General features: G+C 53.1%; 2 protein-coding genes across 4 annotated transcripts in view; both read right to left on the reverse strand.

The window, feature by feature from the left end:
• The window catches only part of CAPZB (capping actin protein of muscle Z-line subunit beta), a 136,430-nt gene that overhangs the window by 30,022 nt on the left and 87,193 nt on the right, over nt 1-19,215 (reverse strand). For all 3 annotated transcript variants that reach the window (XM_067722336.1, XM_067722330.1, XM_067722320.1), the window contains exons 3-4: nt 11,473-11,594; nt 5,018-5,131 (exon numbers count right to left, since the gene is read on the reverse strand). In XM_067722336.1, coding sequence (XP_067578437.1) covers nt 5,018-5,131; nt 11,473-11,594 — 236 coding nt within the window. The remainder of the gene's footprint in view (nt 1-5,017; nt 5,132-11,472; nt 11,595-19,215) is intronic.
• On the reverse strand, nt 16,547-18,328 carry LOC137212341 (small ribosomal subunit protein eS24-like; the record flags this gene model as incomplete). Its single annotated transcript, XM_067715624.1, has 1 exon — nt 16,547-18,328. A coding segment is annotated over one exon (624 nt), but the record flags the coding sequence as incomplete, so codon positions are not given.

Raw genomic sequence — 19,215 nt, forward strand, 5'->3', positions numbered from 1 at the left:
TGGGGGGCTTCAAAGGAATCATGCAGAACACACAGCTCACCTCCCTGGGCCCCTACGCGCCACTTGCCCACCTTGGGAAAGGAGTTGTGCTCCAAACTGCTGGCACTTTTAAGCTATATGGAGAAATGCTGTGCACAGGCAGGAGAGAGGGGGGCCACATCCCCACCGGAGCTGCAAGCCAGAGGGCCTGTTCGTCAGTGTGTCCCTGGCCTGGCCCCTCACTCGGACCACACCAGTTCCACATCCCAATTCCCTACAAAGTCAAAACCTTTACAGCCCCAGGGATCAAAGTCCAGAGCCCGAGGACAGAAGCCAAGGCTTTCCCTCGGGGTGCTGGGGAAGAAGCTTTTCTCTCTCACGGCAGAGAGAAGCCCCCTTCGCCCGGCCTGGATCGCATCTCAGCTGGCTCCACGCTCCCCGAGGTCTCCTTCCACTCATCGTGTTAAGGAGAACATCAGGAGGAAGAAAAAGGTTGACGGGCCAGGACCAGCACAGGAGGAAGCGGAACCAGGAAGCCGTCTTCACTACCGTGGCCGCAGGTTCAGTCTTAAGGCACAGCCAACAGTTGGGGAGGGGGAGAGGTCCACGCCGGAGGAGGACGTGGCAGGAAAGAGCACCTTAGGCCTCTTTGTTTTTTTCTTTTCCTTTTTTCCCTGTGCCACACAGCTTGTGAGATTTTAGTTCCCCAACCAGGGGGTTGAAGCCTGGCCCTCAGCAGTGAGAGCGCAGAGACCTAACCACTGGACTGCCAGGGACTTCTTCCCCATTTTTCTTCTGTCAAACCTGCAGCCCTTCAGAAGCCAACAAATCTCTGTGAGCTGAGCTCAGCGCGGCCTTCCCAGCGTAGGGCGAGGGTCCTTCCTGCCAGGAGTCGCGGAACAAGGAGCCCCCGAAGGCTCCTTACAGCACAGCTGCTCCCGCAACAAGGGGGTTCTAATTCTAAGCCCGAGGGCCAGTCTGGCAGCTTTCAGTCATTTGAGGTGGGGACTGGTCGAGAGGCCGGAGCACAAGCCAAACTCGGTCGTAACTCTGCAATCCAGCAGGGCCCCAGCATTCACAAACACTGGGGGGTCAGGAGGAGTTAAAGTCGGGCCTAGTACAGGGGATGGGCCTGCTCAGCCCCCGGGGGGCACAGGCCAAGCCCCACTTTGGAGCAGGGCACCCTGGAGCGGCAGCTGTCCGCATCCAGCCCTCCTAGGAGCGATGGTGTGCCCGTCCTCTCCTGGCGGCGTCCTTCCAATCACCCTCTCTTCCTTCTGGCAGGGCTGGGTCTGCCCGAGGCTCCGGCACCCCTCGGCAAGCCCAGGACATGGGCCATCCTGCGGCTGCTCAGGCAGCAACTCGGCAACCAGAGCCAGCAGACGTGAGGCAGTGTCGGGGAGCCTCCCCTCAGAGGAACTGCTGCCTGCGTCCACGTGTCCACGTGAAAGGCAGGCAGGTGGAAGAATCCACGGAGGAGCGCTGTGGCTTCCTTCACTGGGTGACAGCAAAGGAGTCTTCCTTCCTGCAGGAAGAGGTCTAGACTGCGGAGGGGCAGGGATGAAGCATAAAGAGGAAGGCATGACCTACTGCCCCTGCCTCCCTTGGAACGATCTGGTCCAGGTCCCTAGAAAACCTGGAGCGACCACTGGCCTGTGCTGCTCAAGGCCTCCGAGCCCCTCGCTCATCTCCGTCTGCTCCAGAACCACAGGGGGAAGAGCTCAGGCTCTGGCCCTGCCCAGGTCACTGACATGGCCACTAACAAGTCACAGGGCACTCTGACGACGGGGACTTCCAGAGGTGAGCAAGGTACTGGGAGGGAGGGGGCAGGGAAGGAGAAAGGGAAAGGAAGGAAAGAAAGAAAAAGGAGACTTGCATTCGTCCTCACGTAAGGCCTCAGGAGAGGGCGTCCTCAGGACACTGATAACACAGGGTGCTTTGAAACTGCTGACTCTGGTTGCCCAATGACAGCTCTAGCCAGCCCGGTGGCCTGAGGTTGCTGAGACAGGGAGAACCGGGCCTCCCCTCACATACAAGGGCATGAAGGGCCTCCTGCCCTCCTCTGTGGGTGCCACCCGCAGGCCTTGTACTCTCTCCTCCCCCACGGAAAAGCACACTGATGCTGCTGGGGACAGACGGCATTCTCTGGGCCAGGATTCCACCTCCACAGACCATCCCAGAACCTCCGGGGCTGGCTTGTCCTGTTAGATCCGCCACTGGGTGGAGGAAGCTGTCCTTTCACCCCCTCCCCAAGCCCCCACAGCCCCGCTCACCTTTACAGGAGAGTGCAGGCCCATGCACAGCCCCAGAGAAATACGGGTCATTAAGGCTTAACGCCACCTTCAAAGTGGACGCTCGCCCAGGCAGGGAAGCCTTCTCAGGAGGCGGCGCAGAGAGTCAGACCGAGGGTACGAGCCCAGCTCCTGCCGTTTCCTAGCAGATTAACCACTGGAGGACTTCTCTGAGCATCGGTTTCATCGTCTGTTAAATGAGGTAACTCCCACTTACCCTACAGAGTTGCTGTAAGGATTGGGGGATCACAGTGAAGACTTTTTAATGGTGATGGGGAAAGGCTTACGATGTTAGGCCAGTCAAGACCCCACAGAAGGCACACGTCTAAGACTGACCACGTGTCATTATACACGTGAACCAGCGAGACAGGAGGGAGAAAGGAGTCAGAGACGACACCAGCCTCTTCCCTGGGCCTGGGCCCAAACGGCAGCACAGGGCACCAACACGTCTGCATTGCTTTATTCGGGAAATCACAGCCCAAATGTTTAGCCTCTAAGAAATCAGAACCAGCCTCGTGCTGATCCTTGGAGCCGCTGGCACAGGCAGCCCTCTGCCCAGACCACTCCTTTCCGGCCCGGGCGTCACTCTATTGTTCGTCCTCCCACAGTGGACGCACCGCACAGACAGGGACGTGGCCCTCCATATTCAAGGCCAGTGCCCCAGGGCTTGGCAAGCAAACACTCAAACGTCAGTCAGGTAGATGGATAACTGTTGGGCTCTGGAGTTGGATAAGGACGGTTTCATACTGGACCATAACATGCGAAATACGTTACTGGCTGTGTGAAGTTGGGCAAGTGACTTCACCTCCCTAAACCTGTCAACTCATTTGTAAAATGGGGACAATCCTCTTGCACAGGCTGATGTGAAGATCAAATGAGACTGAGAGGCAGTGAACACTGTGCTCGCCCAGCCACTGGCTGGTAACTGCTGTTATTACCACTGCTCTCTTATTATCAATATTATCATGACCCCATGAAGCTGATTCCACTTGGGAATTCTTATTTAGCAGCTGGATAGGCTTCTTGCCAAATGGCCAGGTAAGACCAACTACAAATAAACCAGAGGTGACAGCAACGAGGACATCTCTCAGCATCACTGGAAGAGGAGCTATTCTACCACAGGGCACATTTCTAGACATAAGAACGCTTTAATCAGTGAATTCACTCTAATGGTGAAAATCAATAAGTTGTGGAAACTTCAGGCAAATATGGACTCAAGTCCTAGCTCTTCGCCTCTGTGTCCTGTGGTGAGTCATTTAGCCCCTGGGAACCTCAATCTCCTCATCTGTATATAAAAAAGGGAAAATCATCTCCCCCAGAGGTTCTTGAAAGGATTAAAGATAACGTATATACGATACTGGCACATGACAGACACCCCAGATAAAGCTGGGTCACACAGTGCCGTTCGGGAGCTACCGAAACGTTCAGGGCCATTTGTTCATGGCTTCCTCAGAGCTTCTGCTTGTGTGTTGTGGGTCTTTTTGTCTGTCCGTGTGTCAGACTGAAAAGTGTCACTTTTCCTCCCAGACCAGCTTGTAAAGTAAATTCTTTTTTATATGCGTTACATCAAATCTGCTAAAAACTGGAAAACCACGCCAACTGTCTGCAAGATGGAGACCTGAAACTCCTTGAAGTGTAACAACACCAGCTTTCAGACAGTGGTTTCCGCCGTTCAGATGCTTCGTTTCTCTCATTTCCATTTTCTTGCCTATATCCTAGGTCAGGTCAGGGAGGGCACCCTGTAGACCGAAGGCCAATTCCCACCTACCTCAAGCCTCAAGAAGACGGTTTTACATTTTTAAAGGATAAAATATACATAAAAAAGAAAGAACAAAGAAAAAGGGATAGAGACTGTGTAGCCTGTAAAGCCTAAAATGTTTACTATCTGGCCCTTTGCAGAGTGTATGCCACGCCCTCCCCAAGTGACTGAATCTGCACTGAGGTAGCATTGCATGTATTCCAGTGTTGTTACATTTTCAATACAGAACTGAATTAAAAATGAGATTCTACAGATTAAGAAAAAACGCTTCAGAGGATAACCTGCTTTGGAGCCTTTCCTTGCAAGGCGGATTAATTAAGTGGTCACCCTTTCTGGTGGTGTGGAGGGACTGGATGGAAGCAGAAAGCAGGTGCAGCGAAAACACTTCCCAAAGTGCAGGCTGAGGCCCCCAAAACTCGGGAGTCAGCAAAATGCTGGCTCAGAGGTGGCTGCCCAAGGCCCACTGTTTAAGGACCTCGACTCCTCCCGCCCTGGTGACTGGTCTGGAAGCAGGTGCCCTGAGCTCCAGGTGAGAACAGAGTCAGGGCAGGCAGTGCAGTGAAAACCAGAGGGGCCTTTGGAGACAGACGGGGCCGGGTTTGATTCCTCACTCTGCCTCTTGCCTTTCGGACAAACACCTTAATCTTTCTGAACTTTGATTTCTTCATCTGGGAAACAGGGACTAAAACAGTGACCACATTTGTGAGGATTTAAGGATTTAAGATGACGTGTATGAAATATCTGGCACTGGGTCTTGCACAAGGGAGGTGCTGTCCCTGAGAGGCACGATGCAGAGCACTGCCCGGGCAAGGTAGCAGCAGCCTCTCACGATGACCACGCTCGGGCCCAGCGCCCTGCTGCGGGAGCTCAGAACTTCTACTGTTTAGGCCAGCCAGGTGGCAGGTCTAAGGGAGACGACCTGGCCTCGCGTTTCATCTATGAACTACCTATCGAAAGAGCTGCGGGGCAAAGGGAGTCCGTAACTCACAGGTCTCGGTACTGGTCAAAGGCATTGTTGGCTTCCACCTCCAGCTTCCTCAGCCGAGCAGAAGGCATGGCCCCATCTTCCAAAGGGGGGTCATACTTGTTACTCCACGGTGACCTGGAGGGGAGAAGGAGAAGGAGATCACATGAATCATTCCAGTGAGCCATCGGCCCAAGCCCCAGCTTCTGAAATGTCAGAGGAAAAGCCATTATCCACAGGCCCTGGGCATAGACACGGCTTTCTCAAGGTTTGCAGAGCAACGGCTCAGATTCCATCTGACCTGGGTATGAACCCCAGGCTCCAACTCTCACCAGCTGTGCATTTCCAACAGGTGTCTTGACTTCTCTGAGCCTCCCTTTCCTTATGTGCAAACTGAGGCTACTATTTACCCACAGGGCTGCTTTGAGGAGCACAGGAGAAAAATATTGATACATCAAGTGCCTAAATTAGAGACGGGCATATAGTAAGTGCTCAACAAATGGGACTTCTTTCTCACCCTTTTAAAAATTTTCCTTTGTTCTCACCACTGTTTTGATCAATAGAGGCCCCTCTCTCCTCCCTGGCCTGCTGGCAGCTCTAGAGAAACTCCTACTCCTCAAAGATCTTCTTACACGATTAAGGATTAAGAAGAGAGCTGTCAGTTATGGAAGCAACAAGAGAGCCAGCCCCATGGGGAAAGGCTGACCACACGTAAGAAAACCTGAGGGACAGAGTTCTCCCCGTGAACAGAGGACGGCCTTCCAGCCTCCAAGGGCTGTGCACACAAAGAAGACTGTGAAGTAATGAGAACCAGCCTCACTTTTTCCAGTCCAAAGTCTTGCTGCATTTTTTAAAATGTGTTTTGCCACATCAGGAAAGCATTTAATCACAGAGAGTGCTGGAAGGGGGGTTATAAGGGAAATAGCCACTCATTAATTCCCGCAGGTGGAGTTCACAGAGCTGGGGGTTCAAAGAAAGAGAATTAAAAAGGTGAGGGGTGGGGGGGGCCTGCCTGGTGGCTCAGTGGTTAAGAATCCGCCTGCCAATGCAGGGGACACGGGTTCGAGCCCTGGTCCGGGAAGATCCCACATGCCGCAGAGCAACTAAGCCCGCTCGCCACAACTACTGAGCCCGCGTGCCACGACTACTGAGCCCGTGTGCCTAGAGTCCGTGCTCTGGAACAAGAGAAGCCGCCGCAATGAGAAGCCCGCGCACCGCAACGAAGAGCAGCCCCCGCTCGCTGCAACTAGAGAAAGCCCGCGCGCAGCAACAAAGGCCCAACACGGCCAAAAAAAAACCAAGGTGAGAGGGTAAAAGAAAGGAGGAGAGGACAACATGGAATTCGGGCAAAGTCCTTCACGTTCTGGGGCACAAACACCTTGACACGTCCACGGTAAGAAACCCCGCTGCCTCTCCCGTCTCCCCCCCGACGACACCACTTCACATCACTGAGGACTGAAAAGAACCTTCTGATTTAGGATTGTTGGTAAGGGAAGAAAGGCCTCACTGCCTCCCGAAGCCCAGCTTTACCTAGTTCTGTGCACAAACATCTTTCTTCGTGGTAACTGATGCCTGGCACCTACCTTAGCAGACCATGTCAAGTCAGCTGGGCGACCTCTTCTCCCAGCCACCCTCAGGCAGGGGGTCCCAGCTTTCTTGGCTGCTGGTCCACAAACGTAAGCGGGGGAAGAGTTGCTGTGCTTGGTGTCCCAAAAGGGCCTCATGCAGCAGCTGCTCAGGCCACCTCAAAGCAGGAGGTGCTTGGAAACCCTCCTTTGCACACCAGCCCCTGACCTCACTCACCAGTGTCGGGAGAGACTGTGCAGCAATGGGCTGAAACGCTCCCCACTGCCCCGTGACCAGCAGCCAGCTCTTGTGGTCACACTGTGTTGCGCACAGGTCACAGCAAACAAAGGGCTGTTGGACAAGCCAGGACCCCACCTGGCTCGAAAAGGAGGCGAGAAGCCGACGCCGGGCACCCTCTCACGCTCCCCGAGGCCTCTCCCTCCCTGGGCAGGGCTGACACGTCCATCATCGCTGTGTTCACCCCTCACAACAGTGCTGCCCGACAGAACTTTCCCCGACAACAGAAATGTTCTGTATCTGCGCTGTCCCAAACGGTAGCCACTAGCTTCACATGGCTCTGGAGTACTTGTGTGACTGAGGAACCGAATTTTAAATTTTACTGAACTTGAATTCATTTAGACGGTCAACTTTAGAACCTTAGCTCCCAGAGGGAAAGAGTTGTGTCTGTCTTGCTCTCCACTGTTTGCTCAGCACCTGGAACACTGCCTGGTGCTCAACCACATGCTCATGAGAAAAAAAAAGGCAGAGGAATGAGTGAATGATCTCACACCCGACACAAAGCAGAAGTAACCACTGCCCCCACCTGTCCCCTCACTCCCACACAGATGTCGGTTCCTGCAGCGGTCACATCCCCATCCTTGACAACGAGAGCGCTCCAGGCAGAAGCGTGTGCAGTCTGCCCTCGCACCCCGGCACCCAACACACAGCTGGTGGGCGGAAGCCTTCCGGCGCGGGGTGGGGAGGAAAGGACACGCGGCACCCCTGCAGGTGCTCCTCCAAACCAACAGCACCCCGGCACCCAACACACAGCTCATGGGCGGAAGCCTTCTGGCGCGGGGTGGGGAGGAAAGGACACGCGGCACCCCTGCAGGTGCTCCTCCAAACCAACAGAGGTGGGGCAACTTTCTGCTTTCTCTGCTGAGGGACACCTAAGCATTTAAAAAAAAAAAAGAAAGGAAAAAAAAGAAAATCAACGAAGACCTCTTACCAGATCCAGAGACAAAGATGAGGTTGCAGAGTGCTGTCACCACCAGTTTATTTGTAAACTACGCTTGGTACCTCACCTCCACTCACCGAGGGGAGTGCAGAGGAATCTGAGCGGGAGAATCTAAACTCCCCACCTGCCCTGCGGCTCCTCAAGTCCCCAAGACTCTCCTCAGCACACTCTGAGGTCTCTAACTTCCGTTTCCACGGTTACACGGCCACTGCTGTCCTGGGGGCCTGGAAGTCCCACCCCTACTGGCTTTCATTTAAAGGCGACCTGATTAGACATAAGAGCCAATCTCTCTTGAAGACTGGGGGTCTGGAATTTTCAAGACACATCTCTCCCTGCTCACAGATGACAGCGTTTCAAGCCGTTAGTCCTGGAGCCGGGGTAATTGTAGCTGGGGGAAAGATCATAACATTACCCAGAATATCCTGAGTGGAAGGGGCACTCAGAACACATTTTAAGAGCTTAAATGGAGGCCATTTGAAAAAAGACAGATGGACAGGAACGCTTAGATTTCAAAAATCAGGCCTTTCATTTCCCTCAGAGAATGCTTTTTGTTTCAGCTAACAGGTTTCAAACAGTGCTGCTGGCAAACCGTCACACCATAAGGATCTTATTTAAGCAAACGATCAGACACAGGACAGAAATGTGTGGAGAAACTCAGAAGACCTTGAAGTTTTATACCGAGAAGAGAAAAAAAAGGAAAGCCCTGTGCCCTGACACCCGGGACTCCTCTTCAGCTGAAGACCCCCAGGCCCCCTACGGAGCCCCAGGAATGCAGGTGGGAGCCAGCAGGGCGACCTGGAGGTACCACATCCTGGGAAAGCCTGGCCTGGGCATGGACTGGAAATGATTCCAGCCTTCCACAGGCTGCTGGGCAACAGCTGCCTCACACAGCAAGCCCAAATTTTCAGGTGGAACAAAAATACGACGATGATGTTGAAGAAGCAAGACTCAGCTCCAGGCCCCCCTCTTCCAGGGTGTGTCCCCTGAACCCCATGCCTGGTGAAGCTGCTCATCCTTTGGCCATGGGCTCCCTGGCCTGTCAGCCCACTTAGCACCCTGAGGGACCTCTCCCTTGGTGAACTAGACCTGGCCCTATGCCCACAACCCGGACGGTGGCTGGCGCTCCAAGGCTGAGCCTGATCTGCCTCAGGGCTTGTCTCACCACCTGGGAGCTGGACGCCCACCTCTGCACCTCCATCTCCACACAGACCTCCGGGAACTCAAGACTACCCACAGCCTAGCCGACTCTCCACGTCCACCCGATGGGCATCTGAAGTTTAAAATGCCTCCAATCAGTCCCTCCCAGAGCGTTCCTCACCTGGAGAGTCAGTGACCCCACCTTCCAGCTGCTCATCTGCCCCACCCCCGCACCTGCAAACACTGCTGGCTCTACTGTTTTTTTATTTTGCGGTACGCGGGCCTCTCACCGTTGTGGCCTCTCCCGTTGCGGAGCCTGTGCTCCGGACGCGCAGGCTCAGCGGCCATGGCTCATGGGCCCAGCCGCCCCACGGCATGTGGGATCTTCCCGGACCGGGGCACGAACCTGTGTCCCTTGCATCGGCAGGCTGACTCTCAACCACTGCGCCACCAGGGAAGCCCGCTGGCTCTACTTTTAAAATGTACCTCAAACCCGACTACCTCTCCCCATCTCCAACTCTAGTCTCCAGTCTAGGTTAGACCAAAATACATTCTTTACCTGACCTCCATTTGAAACTAGGAAAGGGATGTGATCACATGATAGTCGTCTAGTCTTGTTTAAATAGTATGAATTCTTTGTAATTTCCCCCAAGTTCGGTGCTGTTCAGCCCTTCACATGTGTTATTTCTTTCAACCCCCAAGTGCCCCGAGCCAAGCCCTATGGCCCTGGCCTTCAAGGCCTCTGGCCTCACCTCCTACCCCTGCCCACCCCCTTCACTGCTGTCTCCCACTCGGGCCTCCCTGCCAGGCTCAACCCTGACAGCTCACCCCACCCAGGGCCTTTAAAGGGGACACTCTTCTCCCAGACCTGCGCGGGACTGAACCTTCTCATCCTTAAGTCTCATTTCACACTTGACCACCAACGCCAGAGCCTTCCCTGTTTACCCCTCCGCCTCTCCCTCCCCTGGTCTTCCATTATTTTCTTTATTTGCTCTTCAACAATATATACTGTTTATGCAGCTGCTTACTCTCTGGATTCCTCACTAGGACACAAGCTCCACAGAAGAGAGACTCAGTGTCTGACACACGAGTGCCTGCTCACAGAAACATGTCACTGAGCACCTGTTAGAAGAATGAACACTATCACCCTCCACTTAATACATGAGAGAACTAGAGTCCAGAGACAATAAGTAATTTGTCAAAGTTCCCGTCTGCTCAAGGGGGCAGTGCTGGTTTGGAGCCCATGTCGGCTACCTCCAGCGAATTTCTCCTACTTTCATTTTTCAGGCCCCAACCCCTCCCCCAAAAGAGCATGAGGCCAAAGCGTTAAGACCCAGCCCAGGATCTGCGGCTTCTAAAAAAAGCCTATAGCCTACGGCATTCCTCCACCATTCTCCAAGGTACTGACTACAGCCATCCACCACAGGAATACTGGATGCGTGTAGAGATTCCCAGTCTTTTTTAATATTAAGAACTCCTAGGCACCCTTAAAAACCTAGCTCGGACATCTCCTCCAGGAAGTCTTCCTGGAATCAACCTCGGCCTTCTCTATGCTACCTTCTCTATGCAATAAGCTTGGCCCTGGCTGCAGGAATCACGTCACACAGTAATCAGCTCCTGGGTGTGTCTCCTGTTCTAGACCACGGATCACCCAGGGCAGGGACGCAAGTCGACTTAGTTATTCACAGCCCTGGACAGGGTGATGGAGAGAGAAAGGACAGCTGCACATCTGTCTGACGAGATTCATTCACATGCCCTCCCTGGGCTCGGGATTCCTGTCATGGGCACATCCTGGACCTTCTCCTTTGCAGGATTTGATGCAATTTTAATGAAGCAGCTTGCTGGGGGTTCTTTCTTTTCTTTTTTTTTTAAAATTAATTAATTAATCTTTGGCTGTATTGGGTCTTTGTTGCTGCGTGCGGGCTTTCTCTAGTTGCGGCGACTGGGGGCTACTCTTCGTTGTGGTGCGCAGGCCTCTCATTGCAGTGGCTTCTCTTTATCGTGGAGCACAGTCTCTAGGCACGCGGGCTTCAGTACTTGTGGCACGCAGGCTCTAGAGTACAGGCTCTAGAGCACAGGCTCAGTAGTTGTGGTGCACGGGTTTAGTTGCCCTGCAGCATGTGGGATCTTCCCGGACCAGGGCTCGAACCCATGTCCCCTGCACTGGCAGGTGGACTCTCAACCACTGCGCCACCAGGGAAGTTCCTGTTTTTTTTTTGTTTGTTTTTTTACCAACATCCCCCTCCTATTAGACTGTAAGCCCCACCAGGGCAGGGGCTTCTTGTTCACTGCTGCATCTCCAATGCCCAGTGGGGGTACTCCACAGACATCTTCCGGTCAACTGGATGGAATGATGGATAGAAGGGAGGGAGGGACGGAGGGAGGGAGGGAAGGAGGAAAGCCTAGCAGAAGCACAAGCAGAAAGAAGGCTGATGGGCTGTCAGATGTCAAAGCTCAGTAGTCCTCGAGCTGCTGCAGCAGTGGTGAGCAGCTGTGGCGGGCGCGGCACGCCTGCTGCATTCGTGGGGCAGGAGCTCACCTATAGGAGTCCCCATCTCTGTTGTAGTCACATAAAAGGTAATCCTTTCCCACCACCTTGTCTCTGGCGATTTTCAGTGGCTGGTCAACAGAAGACAGGAGATCTTCACATAGACTGGGGACCTGGCAGAGAGAGAGGAAAGGTCAGAACAGAGGTTAAAATAACACATCAAACCCAGGTTGGCTAACGGCATCTGTAGCCATACCGTGGTCAGCATATTTAACATCTGGCCCTTGGTAGCCTGCCAGAATTATGGGCCTGTTCTTTTCTTTTCCACATGTGTCTGACACCAACTGTGTCCCCTATAAAGAAACCTGTTCTTGAATTACAGTGGAGCGTGATTTCCAATACAGCCTTCCTTCCAAACTGCGTGCAGCTTTAATTACCTGGTCACCAGGGTGGTCTAGTAACGTACGAACGTGCTTGGTATTGGTCTCTGGTGGGCAAAGCATAAGCTGAAGCCCCGAGAAGAAGGTAAACACTTGAAACACACAGGAGTCCAGAGAGCTCTGAGAAGAAGAGCCAGTCCGTGCCGAGAGCTCCCACAGGCTCCCTTGCTGGGTGGAGTTTCCAGTACTTTCCAGGACCCCAGCCAAGCGTTACCAGGCTGGCTTACGGAGTCAACCCTACCTGCTGCAAAGGTAGCTTCCCGCCAGCTTCCCACAGTGCCGAGCTCCAGCTGCTGTGCTCAGGCTCACCCTCCTGGGCCCCTCACAGAGGAGGGGGGCCCTCGCGTCGGGGGCAGGCAGGGCTGAATCTCAGGGCAAATGCTGCTGAATCGGACACATAGCCCTGCTAGGAACCAGGCCTCTGGCCTCCTCCTCCCAACTCAACCATCAATTTCCACCGAAATATTCCAGGAAGGGAGGGCAGCGCTCTCCAAAATGGATTCCTTCAGGCTTGAGTCACTTCCATGCTATATTTTCAATGTGCTGACTTATTCATTTCATGGGCCCGGGTTTACGGAGGCCCCACCGTATCGTTTACCCGACGAGTGGCTGCCAACTGCACCAATAACCCTTCCAAATGGAAAAGTTAAATCATGTGGCAAAGACACCCGAAGAGCAGCTCGGCAGAGGGGTGGCCAGTCACAGCAGTTCCCGTGCTCCCCCAGAAGGCCCCCGCCACCACCAGAGAGGCACGGATGGGGACACGGTCACCTCGGAGACCACCAGCTTCCGTGGGCTTCTCGAGGCATCTCTGCTGATGGGGGGGTGCCTCCGGACTCAGCCTGGAAGGCGCTGTCTGGCACACCTGTGAGATGGTGACCCTGCCTGGTGACTCACAGCCATTTCTCATACACCGAGCAGCACCGGGCAGCCAGCCGCCCGACACGAGACACACACATCATTAACCCCTGTCGACAACGTGCTTATTTCAGAGCTCCTTCTGGATGCAACACCCATCTGTGTACCCACCTCCCCAAGCAGAAAGACATACAAACAAAAATGGGGCTGTGTTCAGTTAGTCCTGGTGCTGAGAATACCAAGCGTCTGCCACGCGTCATGCACTATGCTGGGCCCTTTACAGATGGAAACTATCGGAAACTCATCCTGTGAAGAAGTCATTATCCCCGTTTTACAGATTAGAGAATTGAGGCCCGGAGTCGTGAGGTTGCCCAAGGCCCACACAAGAAGAAAGCAGTAGAGAGGTGTCTCCCCCTCTGACTGGAACTCTGGTTTAGCGGACAGCTAAGAGGAAGAAGAGCACAGGCCAAAGGCACGGTCTGCTGGGAAACGACCCCCTCCCACCCAGCCCCTGCTCAGCTATGGCGCCCTTCACCTGGAAAAAAAAGGCCAGATCAAGGCAAGGAAGATTGTAACAGCTTCCACCCAAGGCAGCTCGGATTTGAAGTGGCCTTGCTTTCCTGTCGTTGGCCAAGTGCAAGGACCCTGGGCACCTCTGTGCCCGCCTATCACTTTACAGCCTTTCCCTGGCATCACTATTCTGTTGGGCTGATTCCTTGCCTTACTTGTTGGGCCCTGACTTTTGCCTAGAACCCCATTCTAACTGGCTGGGGCCCTGACACTACTGGCCTAATTTATCCTGGAGTATTACGTAAAGACCAAGCAAACACGCTCTGAAGCTAGACTTCTTGACTCTACGACTCACTGGCCGCCTGGCCTGGGGCAAGTCACTTGACTTCTCTACCAAGGTGCACTTCCTCACCTGTAGAGTGGGGATAAGAAAAACCAACCCGGCTGGGGACTGCATGTGATGATGACGCATTCAGTACCCAGCGTAGCATCCAGCGCAGGGCAACGCGTGCACATCAGGAACCGACGGACTGATGCCCCTGCTCCCCCTCGGCCCCCAACACCACTGCTGCCTGTCATTCTCAGCCTGCAGCTCCAACCTGGACGGCATCCCCGGTCTGAACGGCAGCTCCGGCCTAGACAGCAGCCCCAGCCTAGACTGCACCTGAATTTGCTGTACTGCCCCAGGCACTGGATGAAAATGCACCATTGGGATCCAGTTCTGCCCAGAGCCATGCTGACCCTTTCCCGCCAGTCCTGCTGCGGGTGGCTAAGTCCCCCAACAGAAGAAGCTTACAAGATAATGGGATTTGGTATAAACAGGCTTGACTTCACCCCTATCCAAGAGGCTAATTCATGGACCGAAAGCATTTCAATAATTTCTTCCCAGCACTTACACTAACTGAAATGATTTTTTAAATTGATTTGTGGTCATGTCTCTCTCCCTAGAATGTAGGTTTTACCAGGGCGAGGGCTTTGATCCTGTTCACCGCTGAATCCTCAGTGCCCAGGGCAGTGCCTGACACAGAGCAAGTGCTTGACGTATGTGGGAAGGAGGAAGGGAGGAGTTTTACAATACGGAGCCTCCTAAATGCCAATCGGCTTTACTTTTATTTTTATTTTTTTTTCTGTACGCGGGCCTCTCACTGTTGTGGCCTCTCCCGTTGCGGAGCACAGGCTTGGGACGCACAGGCTCAGCGGCCATGGCTCACGGGCCCAGCCGCTCCGCGGCATGCGGGATCCTCCCGGACCGGGGCACGAACCCGTGTCCCCTGCATTGGCAGGCGGACTCTCAACCACTGCGCCACCAGGGAAGCCCTCGGCTTTATTTTTAAATTAATAAATTGGTGTGTAGCAAGGATCTTCACCCAAAGAGTGTATAGTCAAGAACTAAACTTTGATGGATACCAATGACAATTTCACTGTGGCTCCAACCAGGAATATGACCTGTGATGTGGTTCCACAGCAGCAGAGAGAGCGGGAGTTTTAGTGAAAGTCCTGGCGTCCGTGTTACTATACGACCCCAAGGAGCACAGCGCAGTGCGAGACTGAGAACTGAGAGCGCTGGGTTCGAGCCCCTGCTCAGCTGTTAACTAGCCATGGAGACCTGGGCTGGGCCCGAGGTTGTTCATTTGGCAAACACAGCAGGTGAGCTGCATCAGACACAGATGGCTGCTGGGCCGCTGTAAGAGCCTCACTGCTTCAGCGCAAATAATTCAGGTAAAGAAAGCCTCTAATCAAGACACTATTAGGTTCTTCATATGGTTAAACGTATTCATCCTTTGAGAATGCCCTTTTTTTTTCTTTTTTTGGTGTTAAGGTGTCCGTAACTTGATGAAACGATAGGTCTTGTTTTTGTTCTAAAGGTTCACAACCAATGACCTATTCCTTCTCTTCACTTTTAAATGTCTCTGGCCTGTGAAATCAAAAAATGTGGCAGCCACTTTTCTAGAAAATGGGATCCAGCCCTCCCTACCTGTCCAAGCAGATCTGGGTACTTTCAAGGCCAGCATAAAGGACCAGGAGGGACTCCACTCCCCACTTTGTAACTCACGTCCTTCGAAGCACAGACAACGCAGATTAAGGCAGCGGCGCAAGGGGCCGATCCGTGGTACCAGCTGTCATCAATGGCCACTCCTGTTGCCTGCCCAGCCTCCTTTCCTATTCTTCTGGTCACAAAGGTCCTCACAGCATATGGTTGGGCAAGGCTGATCTCTACTCCACCACCACGCATGGGCAACGAGAGGGCCTCACTCAGCCCCTGGCATATGCAGGGAAGAGTCTTCTCCAGGGGCGATGGAGGGATACACGGCTCACCTCCTTTCTGCCAGGGCAGCTGGGATGGGGGTGCAGGGCCTGGGCTGCAGCAGGCAGCGGGAGAGTACCTCCCTGTGTTTCTGAGCACTGCAGGGCTGTGGAGATAGTACCTGAGCACCCAGATCCAGCCACCCTTGAAGACCTGTGCCTGGACTCTGCAAAATCTATGGCCAGGTTCTAACCAACCTAAGGAAAACATACATCTGAACTGTAACTCACAAAGCTCCGGCTGTGCACAGAAAAACACAGAGAGTTCATGGATGATGGATGACCTGCCCCACCACGAAAAGCACCTGGTTGTGATACGGCTGGATGATTCTCCACCCCAGCAGGTACAATTTTCGCCTTTTGGATAAACTCCCAAGTTGGGCCATATCCTTGTATTGTTTCCCTCCACCACTCCTGTTTCTTTGATCAAAGATAAAATGCTCTGTAAAAATAACATTATTGTCGTCATGTGGAACGAGAGGTGTGGACTACACAGTGTGCTCGCGGATCCGCACCAGAGCAGCTGCCATGGGCGCGTTAGTCATGATCTGGCACCACCGCCAATCCGTCTCGCTCCCACCCCCTTCCCACCCCTGCACTTCTGCCTGAACCCTCTCAACCCACCACACTGTCCTACTCAGTGCTTCTAGACATGCGAGTTTGCACATGCGTTCTTCCACTTAAAAATCCTCCCCATTTAGGGTTGCTGGATAAAACAATGCATTTGGCCAGTTAAATTTGTATTTCAGATACATAATGAATAATGTTTTAGTATGTCTCCAGTTTACACATGACATATATTGGTTGTTAAAACTGGCAACCTGGGCTTCCCTGGTGGCGCAGTGGTTGAGAGTCCGCCTGCCAATGCAGGGGACATGGGTTCGTGCCCTGGTCCGGGAAGATCCCACATGCCACGGAGTGGCTGGGCCCGTGAGCCGTGGCCGCTAAGCCTGCGCGTCCGGAGCCTGTGCTCCGCAACGGGAGAGGCCACAACAGTGAGAGGCCTGCGTATCGCAAAAACAACAACAACAAGTAACAACAACAACAACAAAAACACACAAAAAAACTGGCAACCGATCCCCATATAGTCTTAAATCCTACCACCCTTCAGGGCCCAGACCAAACTCCAACTTCCTTATCAAGATGCCCCCACTCTTTGGAATTCCTGCAGTGACGATGATATCAACTGAATCCTAAATGCTCTGGGGACGGCTGTTCTAACACTGGCCTCAACTATCAGGTTACTCCTTCCTTAAGACTTAACATTCTTCACTGAGCGCTGACTCGGTGGGTGCCCGCAGAGGCCGGTCCTCCAGACCTGGGCCAGTGACGCACACACTGGTGGGTGCTCTGGCGTGCTGGTGGAAGCGGGCATCAATCCTATGATGTAGGGTCACAGTACAGACCCAACCTCGCCCCACCTCCTAGTCATGTCAAATGCTTAGAACAGTGGAAGAAATCACGTTAAGTCTCATGGATCACAAGTTTGCACAGCAATTTAAATGAAAGGACAGGTCCAAACAAAGCCGGGAGTTCACTCCGGGATGTGAGTGTCATAGGCTCCGCTGCCTCGGGACCCAAGGAGGGCCTCTGGCGAGAACATGTGCTTGGTGTCGACCATCCAAGGGCTGGACAATTTCTGTCCAAACTGCCCATCTGACCTGCTTAACAGCCTTTGTAAGGAATGTTCATATAACACCAAAGGTGTCAGACCAATCCAAGCTGTTGGGGGAATTTAAACCTAATTCCAAGTGACGTGGCATACTAAACAACGTTGCACTGGCCAAGATAGCGTTCCCGCCGTTGTTCTGGTGGTGAAGTTCACGCCTCCATCGGTCTCTCCACTGTCCCTCTGCGGCCACACCCCAGGGAGCAGGGACCGCCTCGCCCTTCACCACCAGCACCACCAGCTGGCTCACGAGTGCCCATGGGGCCACAGGGCCACAGGAAAGATCGGGTGAAACAGGAATAAAGTGAAGTAGGGCAGGGAGAGGAAAAAACCCAGAAGGCAGAGGCAGGAGAGGGGCTAGCATGCCACGAGCTACTGCCTCAGGTGACCCTTTAATGATAACGAGAATAAAGAGAAGGTCACCAGGAGGGGGCGGGGGTGCCAGGCACTGCACTGCGTAAGCTCTACGTGCGTCGCCGCCTTGAGTTTTTGATTATTTTTTTCACGTAAAAGGTCTTACTTTATTAATTCTCTCACGACAAATCTGCACACCCACTGCAGAATCTTTACTCGTCTGCTGTCCCATCTCCAGCTGACTTCTTTTTGTCAGCACCAAACTGGCCTCTGCAGTCCCCACGACCGTCTTCATTCTGCTCGTGCGCTCCTTTCGCTGCTTTCTTGAGGTCTTCTCGTACAGGCCATGTCTTGCAAGCCTGTGTTTGGGCTCATCCTGCTTCGCGTGACCCAAGGGATCGTAAATCATGCCAAGGCCAGTTGTCTTGCCATCACCAGCATGGCTTCTGAGCCCAAACACAAAGGTGACATCTGGTGTGGTCTTGTACATTTTGGCTAGTTTTCCCCAAATTTCTGTCTTAGGTACTGTTGCTTTCCCAGGACGAAGGACAGCAGTGCCCATTTGTTCCCGCTGAAGTAGTCGGGTGGTCATGAACTTCCTGGTCCGGACAGTTACTGCGTTGCTCGTGATGGCATGACGGCGGCTGATCTTCAAGCAGCCAGGAAGAAAAGGGCCTGCATCACCTCCTTTAATCCTCAAAACAGCCCTGCATATAGATATGGTTACTGGCCCTATTTTAAAGAAGGGCGAGGGAATTCCCTGGTGGTCCAGTGGTTAGGGCTCCGCGCTTCCACTGCAGGGGACACGCGTTCGATCCCTGGTCAGGGAACTAAGATCCCACATGCCGCAATGCAGCAGCCAAATAAATAAAGGGGGAGGGGGTGACAAAGCAGGGCCTTAGAGAAGTAACTTGCCCCAAGTCACACAGCTACTAGCCAATGTCTAAGAAAAGACATGTGACATACAGTATATCTGGGTTAAAAAAATAAAAATTACAGGGACTTCCACTTCCCTGGTGGTCCAGTGGCTAAGACTCTGCATTCCCAATGCAGGGGGCCCGGGTTCGATCCCTGGTCGGGGAACTAGATCCTGCATGCCGCAGCTAAGAGTTCGTATGCCACAACTAAAGGTCCCGCACGCTGCAACTAAAGATCCCACACGCCGCAACGAAGACCCGACACAGCCAGATAAATTTTTTAAAAAGCTATAAAAAATAACTAAATAAAAATTACATTCACTCTTACTGTTGCCTCAAACTGAATCCTTTTCTACTATCTAGCCCAACAGCTGATCACATGAAAAGAGATACAAATCAGAAGTTTCCGGCCACAAGTGAGGTTTGTGTTTGGGCCACCATATGGTTCTACTTTGCCTCTTCCCCTTCTCCATTAGTTATTAATGTTGAAAAAAATTGTTCAACCAGAAAAAGAAACTTGAGATGAACCCTTAAAAAAGCACAAAAGCCAGACCAGTTCAACTCCATGGATAATCTAATCCACGGCGCCCTCGTCTTTAAGAAATGCACCCTTGTACCTCGGTTTTTTAAAAAAATGGCCAAACGAACACATTCCGTCTTTTGATCTGCCCGCTGGCTGAGAGCCCGCCACCAGAGAGATAAGAATCGAAAACAGACCGTGTTCGCTGGGTCGCACACTCAG

This window comes from Pseudorca crassidens, chromosome 2, assembly GCF_039906515.1.
Source record: "Pseudorca crassidens isolate mPseCra1 chromosome 2, mPseCra1.hap1, whole genome shotgun sequence".
Lineage (NCBI taxonomy): Eukaryota > Metazoa > Chordata > Mammalia > Artiodactyla > Delphinidae > Pseudorca > Pseudorca crassidens.